At 31.6% G+C, this 16,442-nt stretch overlaps 2 protein-coding genes and 1 long non-coding RNA gene across 3 annotated transcripts; 1 reads left to right on the top strand and 2 right to left on the bottom strand.

Annotated features, from left to right (window-relative positions):
• The first annotated feature begins 2,445 nt into the window (after positions 1–2,445).
• On the top strand, positions 2,446–3,610 carry LOC103841168 (B3 domain-containing protein REM7-like). Its single transcript, XM_033277263.1, has 4 exons — positions 2,446–2,574; positions 2,661–2,970; positions 3,053–3,138; positions 3,217–3,610. The coding sequence occupies exons 1-4, from the start codon at positions 2,446–2,448 to the stop codon at positions 3,547–3,549; spliced, it is 858 nt and encodes a 285-aa protein (XP_033133154.1). The 3' UTR covers positions 3,550–3,610.
• A 1,055-nt stretch (positions 3,611–4,665) lies between these two features.
• Positions 4,666–5,649, bottom strand: LOC103841158 (S-adenosylmethionine decarboxylase proenzyme 1-like). The gene has a single exon (XM_009117684.1). It carries the CDS (start codon positions 5,647–5,649, stop codon positions 4,666–4,668), a length of 984 nt encoding a protein of 327 aa, XP_009115932.1.
• A 3,272-nt stretch (positions 5,650–8,921) lies between these two features.
• Positions 8,922–14,608, bottom strand: LOC117128400. The gene is made up of 2 exons (XR_004451696.1): positions 14,564–14,608; positions 8,922–14,442 (listed from the first exon to the last, which is right to left on the bottom strand). It is a non-coding gene; the product is annotated as an uncharacterized LOC117128400 (long non-coding RNA).
• Positions 14,609–16,442: the final 1,834 nt, after the last annotated feature.

Here is a 16,442-nt window from a genome sequence, read left to right as displayed (position 1 = left end):
CGTTTAAGCTATGAAAAAAATCAAAAGATCATATATACTAAACACAGTAATTCATATGTATCTAGAAAACTATACATTGAAGATGTTCATAAGATGGATCTCATTTCTTATACAATATTTAGATAAGGTCAGAATATTCAGCTTTTAGAATAAGAATAATCGGAGATTTCCTCTTGCCCCATTATTAATTGATTTCCTTATTATGTTATCTGGCGATCAAGAAATATACAAAATCCTTGGGCTTTAGAGAGAGAATAGAAATGACTAGATATTACCAAGTTTTGAAACTTCGATGCTTCTGACTCCAGTAATTAAATTCACCGAACGTGGCTCCAGAACTGTTTGGTAATATATGTTTTAAAAATGTGAAGAACACATTTATATTAAAATGTTATATATAATTATATAACGGTTAGAAGATTAAAATATCTATACTACCAAAATAAAGAAGAACCCATTTCTATTCTATTTAAATCATCTCAACCATCAAAGTAATACATATATCTAGTCTCAAAAATGGTTACTAATATTTTTAATAATGAACTAATACTATAACACATAATGTATCTTCTAACCGTTATATAATTATATATAACATTAAACTTTTTTTTTGACAACCTATGTAACATTTAATTATAATATATATATTTTCGAATGCTTTCATTATGTTTTTTATATACACCAAAATAGTGAAAAGGTAATAATACAGTCTATACTAACATGAAAATATTTTTCAGACCAACATATTTTTGTTTTAAGATGAAAATAATAATAATTCCACACAATGAAAGAATACTTCAACATAAAAACAATTCAATAAAAAATATACATCGAACTTAAAATATATTAGAACACCATATTGTTTAACTACTCTTAAAAGTAAAAATTAACAGCATAAATTTTTTTTAGTCATGACAGTAAAATATTTCTAATAAAAATATGATTCTAAAAATAACAAATAATCTAATAGTAAAAAATACGAAAAACAATTGTAAACCTTTGTAAAAATAATTGTCAGTATTATTAAAAATTTTGAGAAATAATAATTTTAAAATATCGAATATTCCGTGTGAAACATGCATAAAAATAATGAGAAACTTACAAAATATAATAAAATATAACTAATAAAATTAAATATAAAAATAAATGAAAATTGTATTTATTCTCACTTATGAAACTGTATGAACTAAGTGTAATAACTTCATGAATTTCAAAAAAATAAATTTGAATATAAATTTAATATTAATATGAAAATAAAATATATGTAATTATAAATTTTAAGTTGAAACGTAATAAAACCGATAAGATTAAAGAGTATAAATGAAAGTAGATAATATAAAATAAAATAAACCAAACAAAATATATATATCACCAAAATAAAGAAGAACACATTTCTATTGAAATCATCTCAACCATTAAAGTATAAAATTTAGTTAATTGAAAAATAGCCAAAAATCATAATAAAACCCTATAAAATAAAGTAACCACGAAAATAATTATTCATACCACATATATAATCAAACTTTTCCAAATAAAAACGACTATTAAACCATATATACATATTTTCCGCGCGAAGCGCGGATCGGCCCTAGTTTATTACTATAAAAATATTAAAAATGATTAAGAACCTCTAAGTGTCAATATTTTTTAAACATAAAGTATATACATATTCAAACTATTATTTTATGTTTAAAAAGTATTTAACAAATACTTTTGGCCAGCTGAGTTTGCCCAACCAGAACATGTATTATAAATCTCATACAAGTTTCCTTTGTTTGCATCTAAGAGCGTCCGCAACGGAGGTACATGCAGGGTCCTTAGCGTTTAATCATAGGTTAGGAGGATTATAATAATAGTTGTTTGGTTAATAGGAGTAAAGATTGATACGTTATTAAGGATTTTTAGGACTTGATCCTTAGGGTACATGGCGTGTTTTGAGTGGATGGAAGAGATTTCGGTTTGGTTATGCGTAAAACACTGGTCATTCTCGACCGAAGCAGAAAAAAAAAAAACTCCCGACGAAGAAAGGCGATTGCTCTCTCGACGAAGCGAAGGCGAATCCGGCGACGACAGACGGCTATTCCCGTGGCGAACGACGGCGATTTGTCTCCGTCGACTGAACAAGGTAGATTCATCGATATATATTAGTTTGCATGTTCAATCGATATCGTTTCAACTTAGGGTTCGAACACAATTTAGGAGTTTGTTGCGTTTGTAATTAGGGTTTTAATTCGAATTGTGGGCTTTTTGCGTTTGTAAAAAGTTGGTTCTTCTGGTTTGAAATTAGGATTTCAAAAGGAGTTGGGGCTTTTTGAGTTTGTATTAATAATTGGTTCGAAAAAGATCATTTGCTTCATCGATTTTGGGTTCTCCCGGACTATTTAGTTCTTTATTTTTGCATTTGGAGTTGATGCATGTCACTTTCATCAGTGTTTATGGATTCGAATGTGGGGTTTTCGTCTGCTTGGAAACTCATTGTTGATATTGTTTACATTCGTTTCTTGTTTGCAGATGGCGAATCCACATGAACCTCATTTCTTTAAGCCGCTGCTTCCTGGTTTCCACAGTGGCGTCGTAAGAACCTCACTCTCTCTATTTGTTTACATGCGTTTCTTGATTAGATGTATTTCTTGTTTGATTAACTTTGCTTTTTCTTACAGACAATACCACTTGCCTTCTTCTCAAAGCACATAGAAGGGAAGACGAACCAGAAAACATGGAAACTAAGATCAGACGCTTCAGATGAAACTTGGGAAGTGATACAAGAAGGCAGGAGACTCACCAGAGGTTGGAAAGATTTCACCACAGCACATGACCTTCAAATCGGTGACCTTGTCATCTTCAAACACGAAGGAGACATGGTGTTTCATGTCACTCCTTTTGGTCCTAGCTGTTGTGAGATTCAGTATACACATCCTCACATCATCAAGGAAGAAGCCGACGCGGGTGATGCTGATGACAATGAGATTAGTAAGTCTCAATCAAAGTTCATCGTTTTGGTCCTACCTGTTGTGAGATGTTTTGACGTGGATACTTGTTTTTTTTATTTCAGGAGGAACAGGGGCAATGTCTTCTTTCTCCTTCGACTACTGTTTTTTGGCTGAGGTCACTGCTTCAAATCTAAAAGCAGACAAACTTGTGAGTCAATTTTCATATGTATAAACCATATTTAGTGAGTCAATTTTCATATGTATAAACCATATTCTGTGTTTGCAGTATCTTCCTAAGCGAGCTACGAGTTCTACTGCTTTGAACAAACAATGCCAAGAGATGATACTAGTGAACAAAGAGGGAAATTCATGGACTGCGAATTTGCGATTTAGCGAATCAGGCGGCATGTATTACATCACAAGAGGCTGGAGAAAGTTCTGTCGTGATAACAGATGCGACATAGGAGACTTATTTGTGTTCAATCTGGTTGGAGATGGGAAATCTACTCCATTGTTGTGTGTATGTCCGGAAAGTAAAGAGTGTTCTGAACTACTGAGCAAACACTTGAGCAGAAAGCGTGGTGAGTCTTCTCCATTGCCTTGCTTGAGACGTCTTTAACATGCGTGTTCTTTCTTTGCTTCTGGTATAACTTGCTTGTTTGGTTTTGTTATGCAGGTGACATTGCTTCAAGCTCACGGGTGAATTAGGAGAATGGTCAAGTAGTCTTCCGTCTCTTTAGCTTGTGTCTCTTTAGCTATGTATCTCGGACTTGTTTAGAGCTTCTATCCTCTTGTTTTCCTTGCGACAATGTACTTGTATGATCAGTTCAGTTTAGACTCAAGTTAATCTCAATCTGTTTAGGATCTTCCCGCTCAAATTCACGAATGTGTGATCACACTTCTCACACACAATCGTTTTCTCTCTCAATCAAACTCTCAAAGAAGAAGAACAAGAAACACAAAAGAAGTACACCTTTATATATCAGAGCTAACTACAATCATTAAGTCGACAACTACTATCATAAACCTTGAGCTAAACCGTCTAACTGAACCGGATGCCTCCTCTTCAATCTGACCGCTCAATTGACATAACCAGTCTTGGTTTAAGTTTAACCAACTGATTTAACTTCACCAAAGCACTACAAACTACAATTTCAGTTTAAAAAACAAATTTCAATTTCAGTTTTTTAAAAAAATTAATAATATTTTTTCCTTAACTATTCAAACAAAAACTAAAAAAAAAAAATATTACTAATATATTCTTAAGGATTCAATGGTGAGGTTCACCATTGCATATGCTCTAACTACGCGGTTGGGTAAATATATTTCCGGTGTGGTTTTCTAGATTTTTTGAAACCGCCCATGGTAAAACTATACGGTCTTAACACATTATTGGATAACCTCATGATTTGTTTATATATATAATTAATATGTGCCAGGATGAAACATCCAATTCTGATGACACACGGTAAACTTGAGTTCATCCACAATGCCAAATGCTTTACACATACCATATTATCATGAAACACTAGGTTGCGCCTTCATTGGTAAATTATGGTTAAGATTAAATAGTAATTGATTGGTGTTGTTTCCTTTAGCTAACCGAAGTATATATATTAAACCATGTAACAAACTTTATTTAATCATTTTTTTTAATCATTAAGAAGTTCATTTTCATCTCATGCAGTAAAACATAACCAAATACGCAGTAAATATGAGTGATACGTAACATTAATTAAGCCTCGAACTCGAAGGACTGGTAAACAACCGAACCGCCATTGTCCAACTTGTGGATCTTCTCCTCCAAGCACTTGTAGCCCTTGAGGTCGACCTTGAGCTCCGGCTCGTTGCCCTCGAGCGGAACGGTCGAGTACACAGTCATTGTGAACTGCTTCGGACTGAAGCATTTCAAGACGGTCGGGATCACATGTTCGAATTTCTTCTCATTCTTGAAGTCGTAGCCGAAAGATTCGAAGCTTGCGAAGCTTCCTTCATCTTCCGGCGAGACATGGATGGTTGATATTCCTTTTCCCTCTATCCCGTTCATGGAATAACCGCATTTGTCAAACGCGTGAGCATCGATTATGGCATTCGGAAATATGTAACAAATGCCAGATTCTTCCGTCATCGTCGTCTTTGTAACGTTCTCCTTCTCGTAAAAAACTTTGGCCTTCTCTCTGTCGAGTCCTCTCATGGACATCTCGACAGTCACAAAGTCTCCTTGGCTTGTTAAGGAGTCGCCGGAGAACCCACCGAGTACGTGCCACTTTTTGTTCCCCGTTCCCATGCACAAGGCCTTCATCGGTTTGAGCTTCGTCAACTTCTCCAAGAGCTTCACGAACTCCTTGTTCTCCTCGGTGACGTCGTTGTGAGGAAATGGCTGTCTCTCCGGCCAGAAGAAGTCTCCTCGTGTGTAGACCACAGAAACCACGTTTTGGTGATCAGTTAGGCCCATGAGACTCTCCATGCACTTAAATATCTCCGTTTCTCCGCAAGTCTTCACTATCACCCTGTCGTCGTAGACGAAACAGCTTGACGTGGACAACAGGTAAGCGTCAACCTTCTCTTCCAACTTATGTGACACAATGTGGCACTTCACGTCTGTTAGGATCTGCTCTAGCAGATTCTGCGTTAGCTTCTCCCGGAGCTTACCGGCGGTAGGTGAGAAGACAATTTCGAGTCTTTTCTCAACACCTTCGAAGCGTTCATCAGTCGTCATTGTTTGGGAGTGAGAGATACTAGATATTTCTTTGAGAGAGAGTTGAGAGTACTGAATGACTTCTAAGCGTTCATCACTCATGATATATAGAGCATTACTTTTTCTTTCTTCCTTCCTCCTTAATTAATTACCTTTTTAGCATTGTTGTTATTTGTTCAGATCTTTTACACGTTTTCTGACACGTGGAAATGATTAGAGGCAAATGGCTTACAAAGTTTTTTTGTATTGGTAGGTGATATGATCTGGTTAGTAATTATATTAAATGCTAGACGTGTAATCCAACCCATGCGCTCACTTTTAAACTTCTTATTTTCACTTTTTCCTAATTTGCTGTATATATTGGTTTTCTTTTCATAAATACATCATATACTTATTTGAAACAAAACTACACTGAAATCACTCTTACACAGAGCTTTAATCTTATTATATAGCTCTAGTTTAACCATAGAGCTAATTTTTAAAAAAATATTTCTAAATTTATTAGAATATAGTAATGTTTTCCCTAATAAAATGGTTTAGGAGTTTGAATGTTTCTTGTCCGTGTCTATTTTACCTCATTTCAAAGTGAAAACTGATGTTTCAATATTTAATTAAATCTATATGATTAAACTTTTGAATGTGTTTTAGGGGGTTTTAATCTTTAAGAGAACGGTATTTGATGTCAAAGACAAAAACAGAAAGAGGTTGGTTAATAATTATTTTAAATTCTAGACATGAGGGAGACTTCAACAAAGTTTTGAGACGAACTGTCTCCGTCGTAATTTAATGACGTGTCTAATACTTGTTGTGACTATGTTTTTTCGTAGTTGTTTCGTCATTTGGTGTAAGCTGTTGCTAGATTTTGTCACAACTAAAGATGTAACTTTTTCTATAATAATAAAAGTAACGATCGTGACAGTATTGTGACTATCTAGTGTCTTAATTGGATACAAAACTGTGACTGAAATATGAGTATCTGTTTGTTACCTAACCTAACCATGACTCAAATCTAGTCATTAATTAACACCAAATAAAAATATGTTTATTAATACTCAAATAAAAATAGTTGATTTGTGACTCAACTATTACAAAATTTGTAGCGCTCTGTTTATTATTTTTGATGAGGTGCTTTTACCTCATCAAGTTTTGCTTTAATAGAATTGTGTCTGTTACGAAGTATAAATTTATAAACTTAGTCATGCTTAGCTTTGTTACATTTTTAGTTTACGTTAACTCTCTAATTTAATATATAATGAGATAATTTTTTCTTGTTTAATAAATTTTGTTGTTGCCTGATTTTAATCTAAAATAAAGTTTTGTAAGTATGTCTATTGAAAATGCTGCTTTTTTTTGTAAGTACATCTATACTCTGTTTTAAAATATATCAGTATATACTCTGTTTTAAATTTTAATGAGCAGCAGTTCTTATATAAACTAATAAACTATGTTTTGATTTGAATTCATAATGCTCTGTTTAGTTTTAGTTGGTTAGATTATTTTCCATCGTTTAATTTTAATTAAGTTAACACGTTAGATGTTGTCGTATAGGTTTCTTTGACTTTTTGTTCATATATTTCCTTTTTGTTATGTCTAACATGGCACAAAGTTGGATTCAACTTGTTTCCATGTAAAACATTTTAAGAAAACTATACTCTAATTATTTTTCCCTAACCTATACTGTAACTAAATAATCACCCTTAAATATAGCTAACAATATGATAACACTAAATTTATAATTCATTGTCGACCAAACAAGTACAACTTTATATGTTTCGAATTAAATCATAACAACGCCATATCATGTATACAATTTAAAGGAACGTTCTATTATACAACGAAACAATTTTTTTTTTATAAGAATTACATCCTTCTTTCGACAAAGCAGAAAAAACTGTCCTCTTATCTGTCATTCCATTACTCTTTTTCATTTCATCCTTCTTTCGAGTGTACAACAAATTTTTCTGATTTTCAGAAACAAAACTTGCGAAGTTCTAAAAACAAATTATGAGTAACTTTGATGTCACAATTTTATAATATAACTATAGTACATGTTTATGAACGTGTCTTCTTTTAGTGTAATCAAATAATTATAGATCATATTTCTATACACAACTGGATTGAAGGACATACATTCCTTTCTGTTACATTCATGGATTCATGGGTTATTGACATATCTATAATATTATATGAAATTTATAACAAAATAAACTATGTTTACAGTCATTAGAATGATACTAGCATCGTTTTTTTTTTTGGCACAGCATAGTTTCTTGGCCAATTTAAAATTTTCACAAAGATAATGAATCTACCATTGATTGGTAACAAAATGATCAATCAATTTTAATTTAATGAAATAAATTTCGGTTGTATTGTTAATTTGTTTTTACTAAAAAATGAATTTTCGTATTTTATCAAGATCTATATATATTCACAAACAATCTTAATGGTAACAATCCTCAGTGGAATAAGAAATACAGTTAAAAACTCTATAGATTATTAATTTTAGGACTAAGATAATTTATTAATTTACAAAAATATTTTTTTTTAGATTTTACTATTTACATTATTTTTATTTAAAATAAGGAAAATAATTTATTTTACTGTATTATATTAATGAAATTTGAAAATTCTACATTTATATTACATTTATCATATCATTTGGTATATATAAAATATATTTCATAGAATCTAAATGTGGTTTTAGATATAATTTTACTAAATATCAAAATATATTGAAATATTAAGAAAATGTCCAGAAAATTTCATTTTGAATATGAAAAAAACAGTTGACAAAAAAAAAGAATATGAAAAAACATAAAATGGTTTGTTTGTACTTATAATTTTTTTATATACATATAATTATTAATTTATGATTTTAATTGGACCATATATTTACATAGTATTTTCAAAAAATTTATTATTTTATTATTTTATCGTTTTTGTCATATTTTGAACCGGTCCAACTAGGGACCAAATTTTTTTTTTATTAATTTATAGAATATTAATTTATAAAGTTTCTACTGTAATAACATATTCTACTTGATGTAAAAAAATTTAGTAAATCTATAATCGCAGGGTAACAAAATTAACAATATATAGAGATCCTCATTAAATATAAGAAGTAACCTCAGTAAATATATTAACTACTAATAGAAGTAAATAGACACAAATTTCTTAGCAAATTTAGAATCACAAGATAACCAAATTTGTTAACAAATCTAGAATCACAGGTTTAAATAAATAATATTAGCTTTCGAGATAGTATCAATATACGGAGAATCAATATATAACTCATATTTTTTATAACATTTAATATATATATATATATATATATATATTATAAAAAATATTTTTAAATCAATATTTTTAACCCTGGTCTGGACATTGAACCGGTTTATTTTTTTGAACATTGCGTATTCATATCTAGTTAATAAATAAAAAATCTACATTTACCTGCCAATCTCATAAAAAGGTATACATTATCTAATATACATAATGATCACAAATTAGTTTCATTTAACATAATGTGTTACCGCTAAATTATATTGTTATATATTGTTCAAAATATTCACATCCAATAACAAAGTTAAATATTATAATATATTGTATATATAACATAACATATTAGCTGTTACATTCAAACTTATCGTTAATAAATAAAACAGTGTGTTTTTTATCAGTCTCATAAAATTGCAATACAAATGTGGATATGACGATCTAATCTTCCAAATTCTGTCAATTTCTTCTTCAACACAAATCCTTTTTAATAGTTCGGGCTCTATAGACTTCGTAAACATCGTCGCTTGTATCTTTCTATTCTCTTGAATTTCAAATTACTTATGAAAAAAGGAAGATAATCATTCATCAACTAGAAAGGTGAAATAAATTAGCTTATCAAATAAATCTCAAAAAATAAAAAAATCTCAATCGATAGTAGAAAATAAATTGGTTGTATGATAAAAGTTGATCACTTGTGAGAATATCAACACACGTAAAAGAAAGGAGAAAAAACTGAAAAGTATGTTGATGAAGAGTTAGAAGAAGAAAGAAATGGTGATCATTGACAGCAATGGAAAATAGTGTAGAACATGATATATTATTAAAGAAATAAATTATGTGGTTTAGAATCAGTGTGTTGGCACACCTAAAAATAAATAGAGGCCTATCAGTCTACAAATAGAGATACCAAATCTAATAAAATCGTATATAGAGAGGTATGTATCATGGGAAAATATGAACAAAATTCTACAGTGAAGTGAGGTTTTAAAGTGCATAGGATATTTAGTTAATATTGCCTCTTAAAAAGTATATACAACCAATTGTCTCCAAATTTTATTTACTAATAATTATTAGAAACTGTATAGTAAAAATAAATATTAAATTAATTGTAAATATTTATTATATTTTCTTATGTATGGAAGCTTTAAAAGATCTTTTATATAGGAACATATAAAGTAAATATTATGATGAAAATAAAAGGATTTATGTTACTTAAAGAAGAAACTAAAGAAAAGCAGTGTGAAAACTGGTAAATATGGAAACCACAAGTTGTCGAAAAGGTGATCATATTAGGTGGGACCGTGGGAGCAGTGGTGGACCAATTCAGTAGGACTGTTTGACCCTATGATTTAAAAAAAATGAAATTTAAATGTGTACTCCCACTATGTCTTAGGCTCGAATAGTAACATTTTTCCCGCACCGCACCGCAGTTAACAGTAACAAAAATCTTTGCATATACCATATATCTATATGTTTTTATAACTGTCAGAACCGGTTTCAAAACATTGCTTGTCCCGCACCGCTCAATCCGCTATTCCCATTCGGAGCCTTAATACATAATGTCATGCAATGTTTTGAAACCTCACCCGGACCCACGGTTGAACCGATAAATCCGGTGACCCAGAAAAAATTCAGTTTGGGTTTTATGAAAAACTCATTATTTAGAAATCTGCAAAAACTCACTAAAACCCAAAACCCGATACCGGTTGAACCACTAGTTGAACCAATAAATAACTTTTACTCATTTTTTAGTTTTTAGATTATGCTTTATATTCTAAATTTTCAATTAAAAAGTTAGGTGCTGACAAAAAAAAAGTTAGGTTTTCCATTTTCAATTTTATATTTGTGATGCCACCTAAAAAAATGAAGTGAACGATGATAGAGAGAATCAAATTAATTGATGTGATTTGGTGTTAGTTTATTCCTATTATTGACAATTTATTACAACTAGGGACTGTCCCGGGCTACGCCTGGATTTTTGTCTATAGTTTTAATATTTATAACTTAACATTTGTATTTGTAAATGTACATTAGAATTTATCATAAGTTACAAAATAATAAAAAAATTAATTTTTTTTTGTATTCATTGTTTTTTCAATGAATTCAAAATGGTTAAAACTCACAATTAGTTGTGTTTTTTTTACATTGAAAATTGTATATAGTATGGTCAGAAAAATGTACTGATAGTTATTAAACTTTAGTAATGTTCAGAAATCTATTTTATTTCAATTATTTTGATGTAAAATAATTGATATAAATTTATAAATGATGTAGCCATTGTTATGACTTTAGAATTATTGAGCTCATGTTTATAGGTCTTCTGTCCTAAAAAAAAAGTACAAACCAACATATTAACTGGCTTCTTACTTGGTTTATTTCAATTGAGAAATTAAGTTCATTGGTCTAACTAAGTTTACAGCTAGGCAAACTTTGTTTGACCAAAACTTAGTTTGACCAAAACTACAAAAGAGTATTGTCCTCCAAACCGGGGCATAGTTCATGAGAACACAATACAAATTAGAATAGGACATAAACAAAACCAAACCAAAGAAAAAATCGGGCTTCTCTGAAAAACATGACATTTTTTCTTTCAGAAATAAACTAAGCTTCTTTGCCGAAAAATAAAATCCCTCACTCATGCTTACTAAGTGAGGAACCTATGCTCTTCTTTTCTGGCATCGTCCTCCTCATCATCTCTTGTTAAATAAACTTTCTTTTTTTTTCTTTACTACTGAATTTTTTTTCCCTTTTTGGTTGTAAATGCACTTATAAAATAGTTTTTTTTTGTGATATCATAGGACACAATCTAATTTATTGTGTTAATCTTTTCATAAACTTAGAAACTGTCCTATTCAGTTGTTCTATGTAATTAATTAAATAACTTCTTAAATTAGTGTTCAGTTGGTTGGGAAGGCCAAACTAAATTTAGTTGTTACTTATCAAATCCACCACAAATGCAATTGCTAAATAAATCTCAAATCTATTTCAACAAAGAATTTTATAAAAACATATATATACACACATTGTAGTCATCATCCCTATCTTTTGTAATTTCTTCTCTTTTTGTTTGTCCATTTTTTTCTTAGTGTATTTCTTCGTAAATTTGTTCCTGATTGAGTGAGTGACAAAATAAAAATTTAATATCTTTTCTATAGTCTGGTTTATATCCTTCTGCTGCGGGCTTGCTTGTAACATCTGAAAAAAAAAAACATTGGTTATGGATGTTTTGAACGTTATGGACTGGTGCATTCATGATTATGCATCTGGCGTTCTTTTTTCATTGACTAAAATGCTATCTTTTTTATCTTCAGCATAGGAAGCGGGGATAAAATACATCCACAGTGGTGAAGCCAATGAACATCGTCATATTCATGGAGCTTCAGGTCCATGACTTAATCTAGAAAAAGATATAAGATTTCTGCATGATACTTTTCTGACTCATGTTGTATTTACCTGCAACATATACTTTTATCATTTCTTTTGTTTTAAGCGAATTTGCTACGTTGGTTCTTCGTGGAACAAACCCAAAACTTTTCTAGGAGAAGTGAGCCGAATCAAAAGAGACAGAGAGTCATAAAATGTTGTGAAGCTTATCCATCACTAGAAATCTGTAGAGGAAAACAACAGCGTCATCTCTTCTCTCCCGCAATTTCTGATTCCTTCTCTCCGTATATCTCTCCCTCACACCTATCTTCAACGCCAGTCTTCCAACACCCTAACCCCTTTTCTTATCCTCCTCCTACCACTGTATTTACGACTCCAGTGGCGGCTATGGCGATGATAATCATGACTACAACAGAGGTGACGTCAATTTCCCTCGTTGATCCGCGCAAATGCTCACCATCTTCTCCAAGCATCCATTGTTACTCACAGTTAGAGAACATGGGATCTGTGGAGCCATTAAATACTATCCACAATGGAAGACTGCTTTTTACTTCAGACCGTTCAAGCTATTTCCGCTTCAGTGAAGCTTTGTCGAGCTCTTCAATCACATAGAAAGAGAAAACCTGGGATGAAAAGGAATCAGTGAGAATCTTCACTAAATCAGTAACATGTACGATCATGTTTAGAGACCTCCCCTAGCAATAAAATATTATATTTGAAGGAGAGTAATACAAACCCGGAGAATGCACAGTCTAGGATTCAAAAAGAAATTAGTCGCTTACCTTTAGAAGTTGAGAGATAATAATATCGAACATCATAGTCTGAGAGAGTTGGAAAAATGACTTTAAAATCATTATTGATCACATTACTGCTTGTACATTTTGCGCATTAGCATCTCATTTATCCCCACAGCTGAATGCTTTCTTACCCAAGAGGATGACAGTGCTTCTCATCACACTGAATAGCCATTGGATTTGCCGGGTCCTGTAATCATATTGAGAAGTAGAACAAATGTGTTTAGTTTTTTTTTTTTGTTTATAGCCATTCAAAAACCTCTAAACATACAAAAAATGTCAACTCCAATCCCAGAAAATAAAGTAAAACCAGAGTATCTCAATATACACCTCTATATTATTGAGTTTATTTATATATTATCAAACACGACACGTTATCTCTTCCCAAGTCTCACTGGTGCCAAAGAACGTTGCTAGTGGAAAAGATAATGTAACACTTGAAGTTGAACTAAGTAACTAACAGCTAAAAGCTGCGACTTGAGAGGATATTAACACATGTGCGGTTAAACAAATTGCATGTAAAACTTAACAGGAATTGCAGTTTTAATACCAATTTCATCATATATTAGATAACATGAATTGCAGACCTGATACATATAACCTTAACAACAATGAGAGGACTGAATATGACCATCTCTTCCCTCGCCACATGTTCAACCTGAGAGAGAAATATAAACCAATTCACAATTTTATTTAAAAAATATGTGTAAGAGACTCATGACTCATATGAAGATTCCCACATAACACACATTTTTTTTTGTTCTTTCTTCATCCTTTCCTAAACTCTTCTACTTTATTTCCATCCCACGTTTCTCCATATAAATAAAGAAGGTCAGGCTCTCCTCTCATGGAAAACGGCTTTACCTTTCAGGAACATCGTAGAGACAAATCCTTGACAATGATGAAATGTGAGGCAATTATCGGAGATACAACTACATGCCATAGAATTTCAAGCTCTGTTACTGACAATTCATCCCCAGAAGCTAAAGTCTATTACTTCTCTCTTAACATCTGTGAAACTCACAGGTTTGATCCATAACAAAATCAGAGACTTGTTAAAGCTTGAATTTTTTTTTTTCACTAGCAATTCTCTTCCCGGTGATTGTGAATCATGTCACTAAAGGTCTCGCCGTGAAAAATCTCTCCGGTAGACTTCTGCCGTTGAACGGAAACCTGAAACATGTTCAGAAAATAGGTAATCAGTCACTGAGGTTGACAGGTAACATTGAAAAGAGTTCTAAAGATGTTCTTCGAGAACATTCTTAAATGTTTGTCGGCAAATCTTTTTGTATCCTCCTACTGCAATGATGTGCATAGCAGCATCAGAAAAACTCGGTGCAATTCTCACTGATAAAAACTAAAGATCGATTATAAGAAAATAATTCAGAGTTTCAAAGAATAAACCTTTTAATGATAGCTAAACCTGAGTGCAAACTGCAAAGATTTGATTAAAACCTAAGACGAAATCAAGAACTCACAGTGCTGCCATGTGTTTCGGCAAGGCGTCCCGTCTTCTTTGCAGCTTGGGCAACCTCCTACCCCATCTCAGAAGCGTCCCTTCCACAGACCATCTTGGCTGATCTAATTATGAGAGTGTGAGAGAAAGTTCAGTGAAGGTCAAAGACTCAAAACTTTATCGTCGGTTTAATGAATCTGTAAATAGAAGTGAAGAGGAAGACATACAGACTTGTAATTAAAGGGATGACAATGAGACAGAAAGAAAGGTGAAGAGACTATTAGTTTCAACGGAATTAAAGAGTTATATCGAATGAGCATTCGCAAAGAAAAACTTACGCCGCAGCGGCTGAGTTGCTCTGGCTTAGTCTTCCGCAGTAGATCAGTATCGCGTCTACATCGGCTGGAGTCTGGTTTGTAGTAGTACCGGTTGATTTCTCCTCGGAAGATGTTGAGTCCTTCAGACCTGTCTTCGTCGTCTTGGATCGCTCGTGGCTCCTCCGGTGTTTGATCACGAACACTTCTTTCCTCGGGTTGTTATTGTCTTGTTTGGTCTCTGCTTTGTTCTTGGGTTTTGATTCTTCTGTTTCGAGTTTCTTCGCATGTGATAAAATATTTAACATCATTATTTATTGAGAAGAAAAACAGAATTTGGAGAAGATGAAGTGCAAGCGTCTGAAAAGAGTTGCGGAAGAGGAAAGTCGCAAAGATTGAAGGCGTGGGTTCTGATGGACCAAAAGATAATTTTAAAAGAGTCCATATGAATTTTAAAAGAACCCATTGAGAAGTCCATTTTGTTTTATTAATGATGACATATCAAAATAAAATGTTCTGATTGGCCTGAATTTCCCATCCTACGTGAACAGTCTTAGAGCTCTAGAATAAGATATTTAACATCATTATTTATTGAGAAAAAAATAGAATTTGGAGAAGATGAAGTGCAAGCGTCTGAAAAGAGTTGCGGAAGAGGAAAGTCGCAAAGATTGAAGGCGTGGGTTCTGATGGGCCAAAAGATAATTTTAAAAGAGTCCATATGAATTTTAAAAGAACCCATTGAGAAGTCCACTTTGTTTCATTAATGATGACATGTCAAAATAAAATGTTCTGATTGGCCTGACTTTCCCATCCTACGTGGACAGTCTTAGAGCTCTACAATAAGAGCTTTTAATATAGTATAGATGATCTTTTACTTTTACTTTATTTTGAATTTGAAGTTAATTTATTATTCATACTAGGTAATAACCCGCGCCTTGCGCGGGATGTGATTATTAGTTTCGTTATTTTTAATAAAAAAAGGCAATAAATCTGTTTAATCTGGATATTAGTTAGGTTTTACGTTTTTTTTGTTTTTAATCTTCTAAAATATAACTATTATTTTAAATTAATATTCATTTTAGTTTATTCGGTTAAAACATTTGATTTTTAGGTTTTTTCGGATAAAAACCTAAAATTAATATTATATGTTTATTTTCATATTATGAAGTTTAGATAGTCGTCATGTCGAACCAATAGTTTCATATTATAGTTTTTAAACAAATAATAGTTTAAGAAAAAGAAAAGAAAATTATTAAGACAAATCATTTAACTACAATTTGGTCAATAGTGAAAGAAACATTAAGAAAAAATATTTCAACTTTCAAAAAAATTAGATACTTTAGCTGTGGTGAATACTTAGTTATAAGATGCTCACATCAAGGTGCACATGTATATTTATGTAAAAAGTATATAAAAATAGTTGAAAATATATAAAGATATTGTTAATTAATATTAAATGATATTTTTGTTTAGAATAATACATGAAAGATAAAATTAAAATTTATTTAAAATAAAAAAGACCTTGACATTGGTCATTTTTTCATCAAAAGAAAATAAAATTACATTCGTAAATAGGGGTGGACACAT

Source organism: Brassica rapa, chromosome A01, assembly GCF_000309985.2.
Source record: "Brassica rapa cultivar Chiifu-401-42 chromosome A01, CAAS_Brap_v3.01, whole genome shotgun sequence".
NCBI classification, from domain to species: domain Eukaryota; kingdom Viridiplantae; phylum Streptophyta; class Magnoliopsida; order Brassicales; family Brassicaceae; genus Brassica; species Brassica rapa.
Note: the sequence above shows the minus strand (reverse complement) of the source record. Positions and strands in the feature narration are given on the sequence as shown.

What these genes read in the sequence shown, in the direction of transcription:
- LOC103841168 (XM_033277263.1), top strand. Translation starts at nt 2,446, where the DNA reads ATGTGGGGTTTTCGTCTGCTTGGAAACTCATTGTTGATATTGTTTACA. An exon ending in CTGGTTTCCACAGTGGCGTC is followed by an intron (nt 2,575 to 2,660) that starts GTAAGAACCTCA and finishes TTTTTCTTACAG; the next exon opens with ACAATACCACTTGCCTTCTT. An exon ending in TGCTGATGACAATGAGATTA is followed by an intron (nt 2,971 to 3,052) that starts GTAAGTCTCAAT and finishes TTTTTATTTCAG; the next exon opens with GAGGAACAGGGGCAATGTCT.
- LOC103841158 (XM_009117684.1), bottom strand. Translation starts at nt 5,649, where the DNA reads ATGACGACTGATGAACGCTTCGAAGGTGTTGAGAAAAGACTCGAAATT.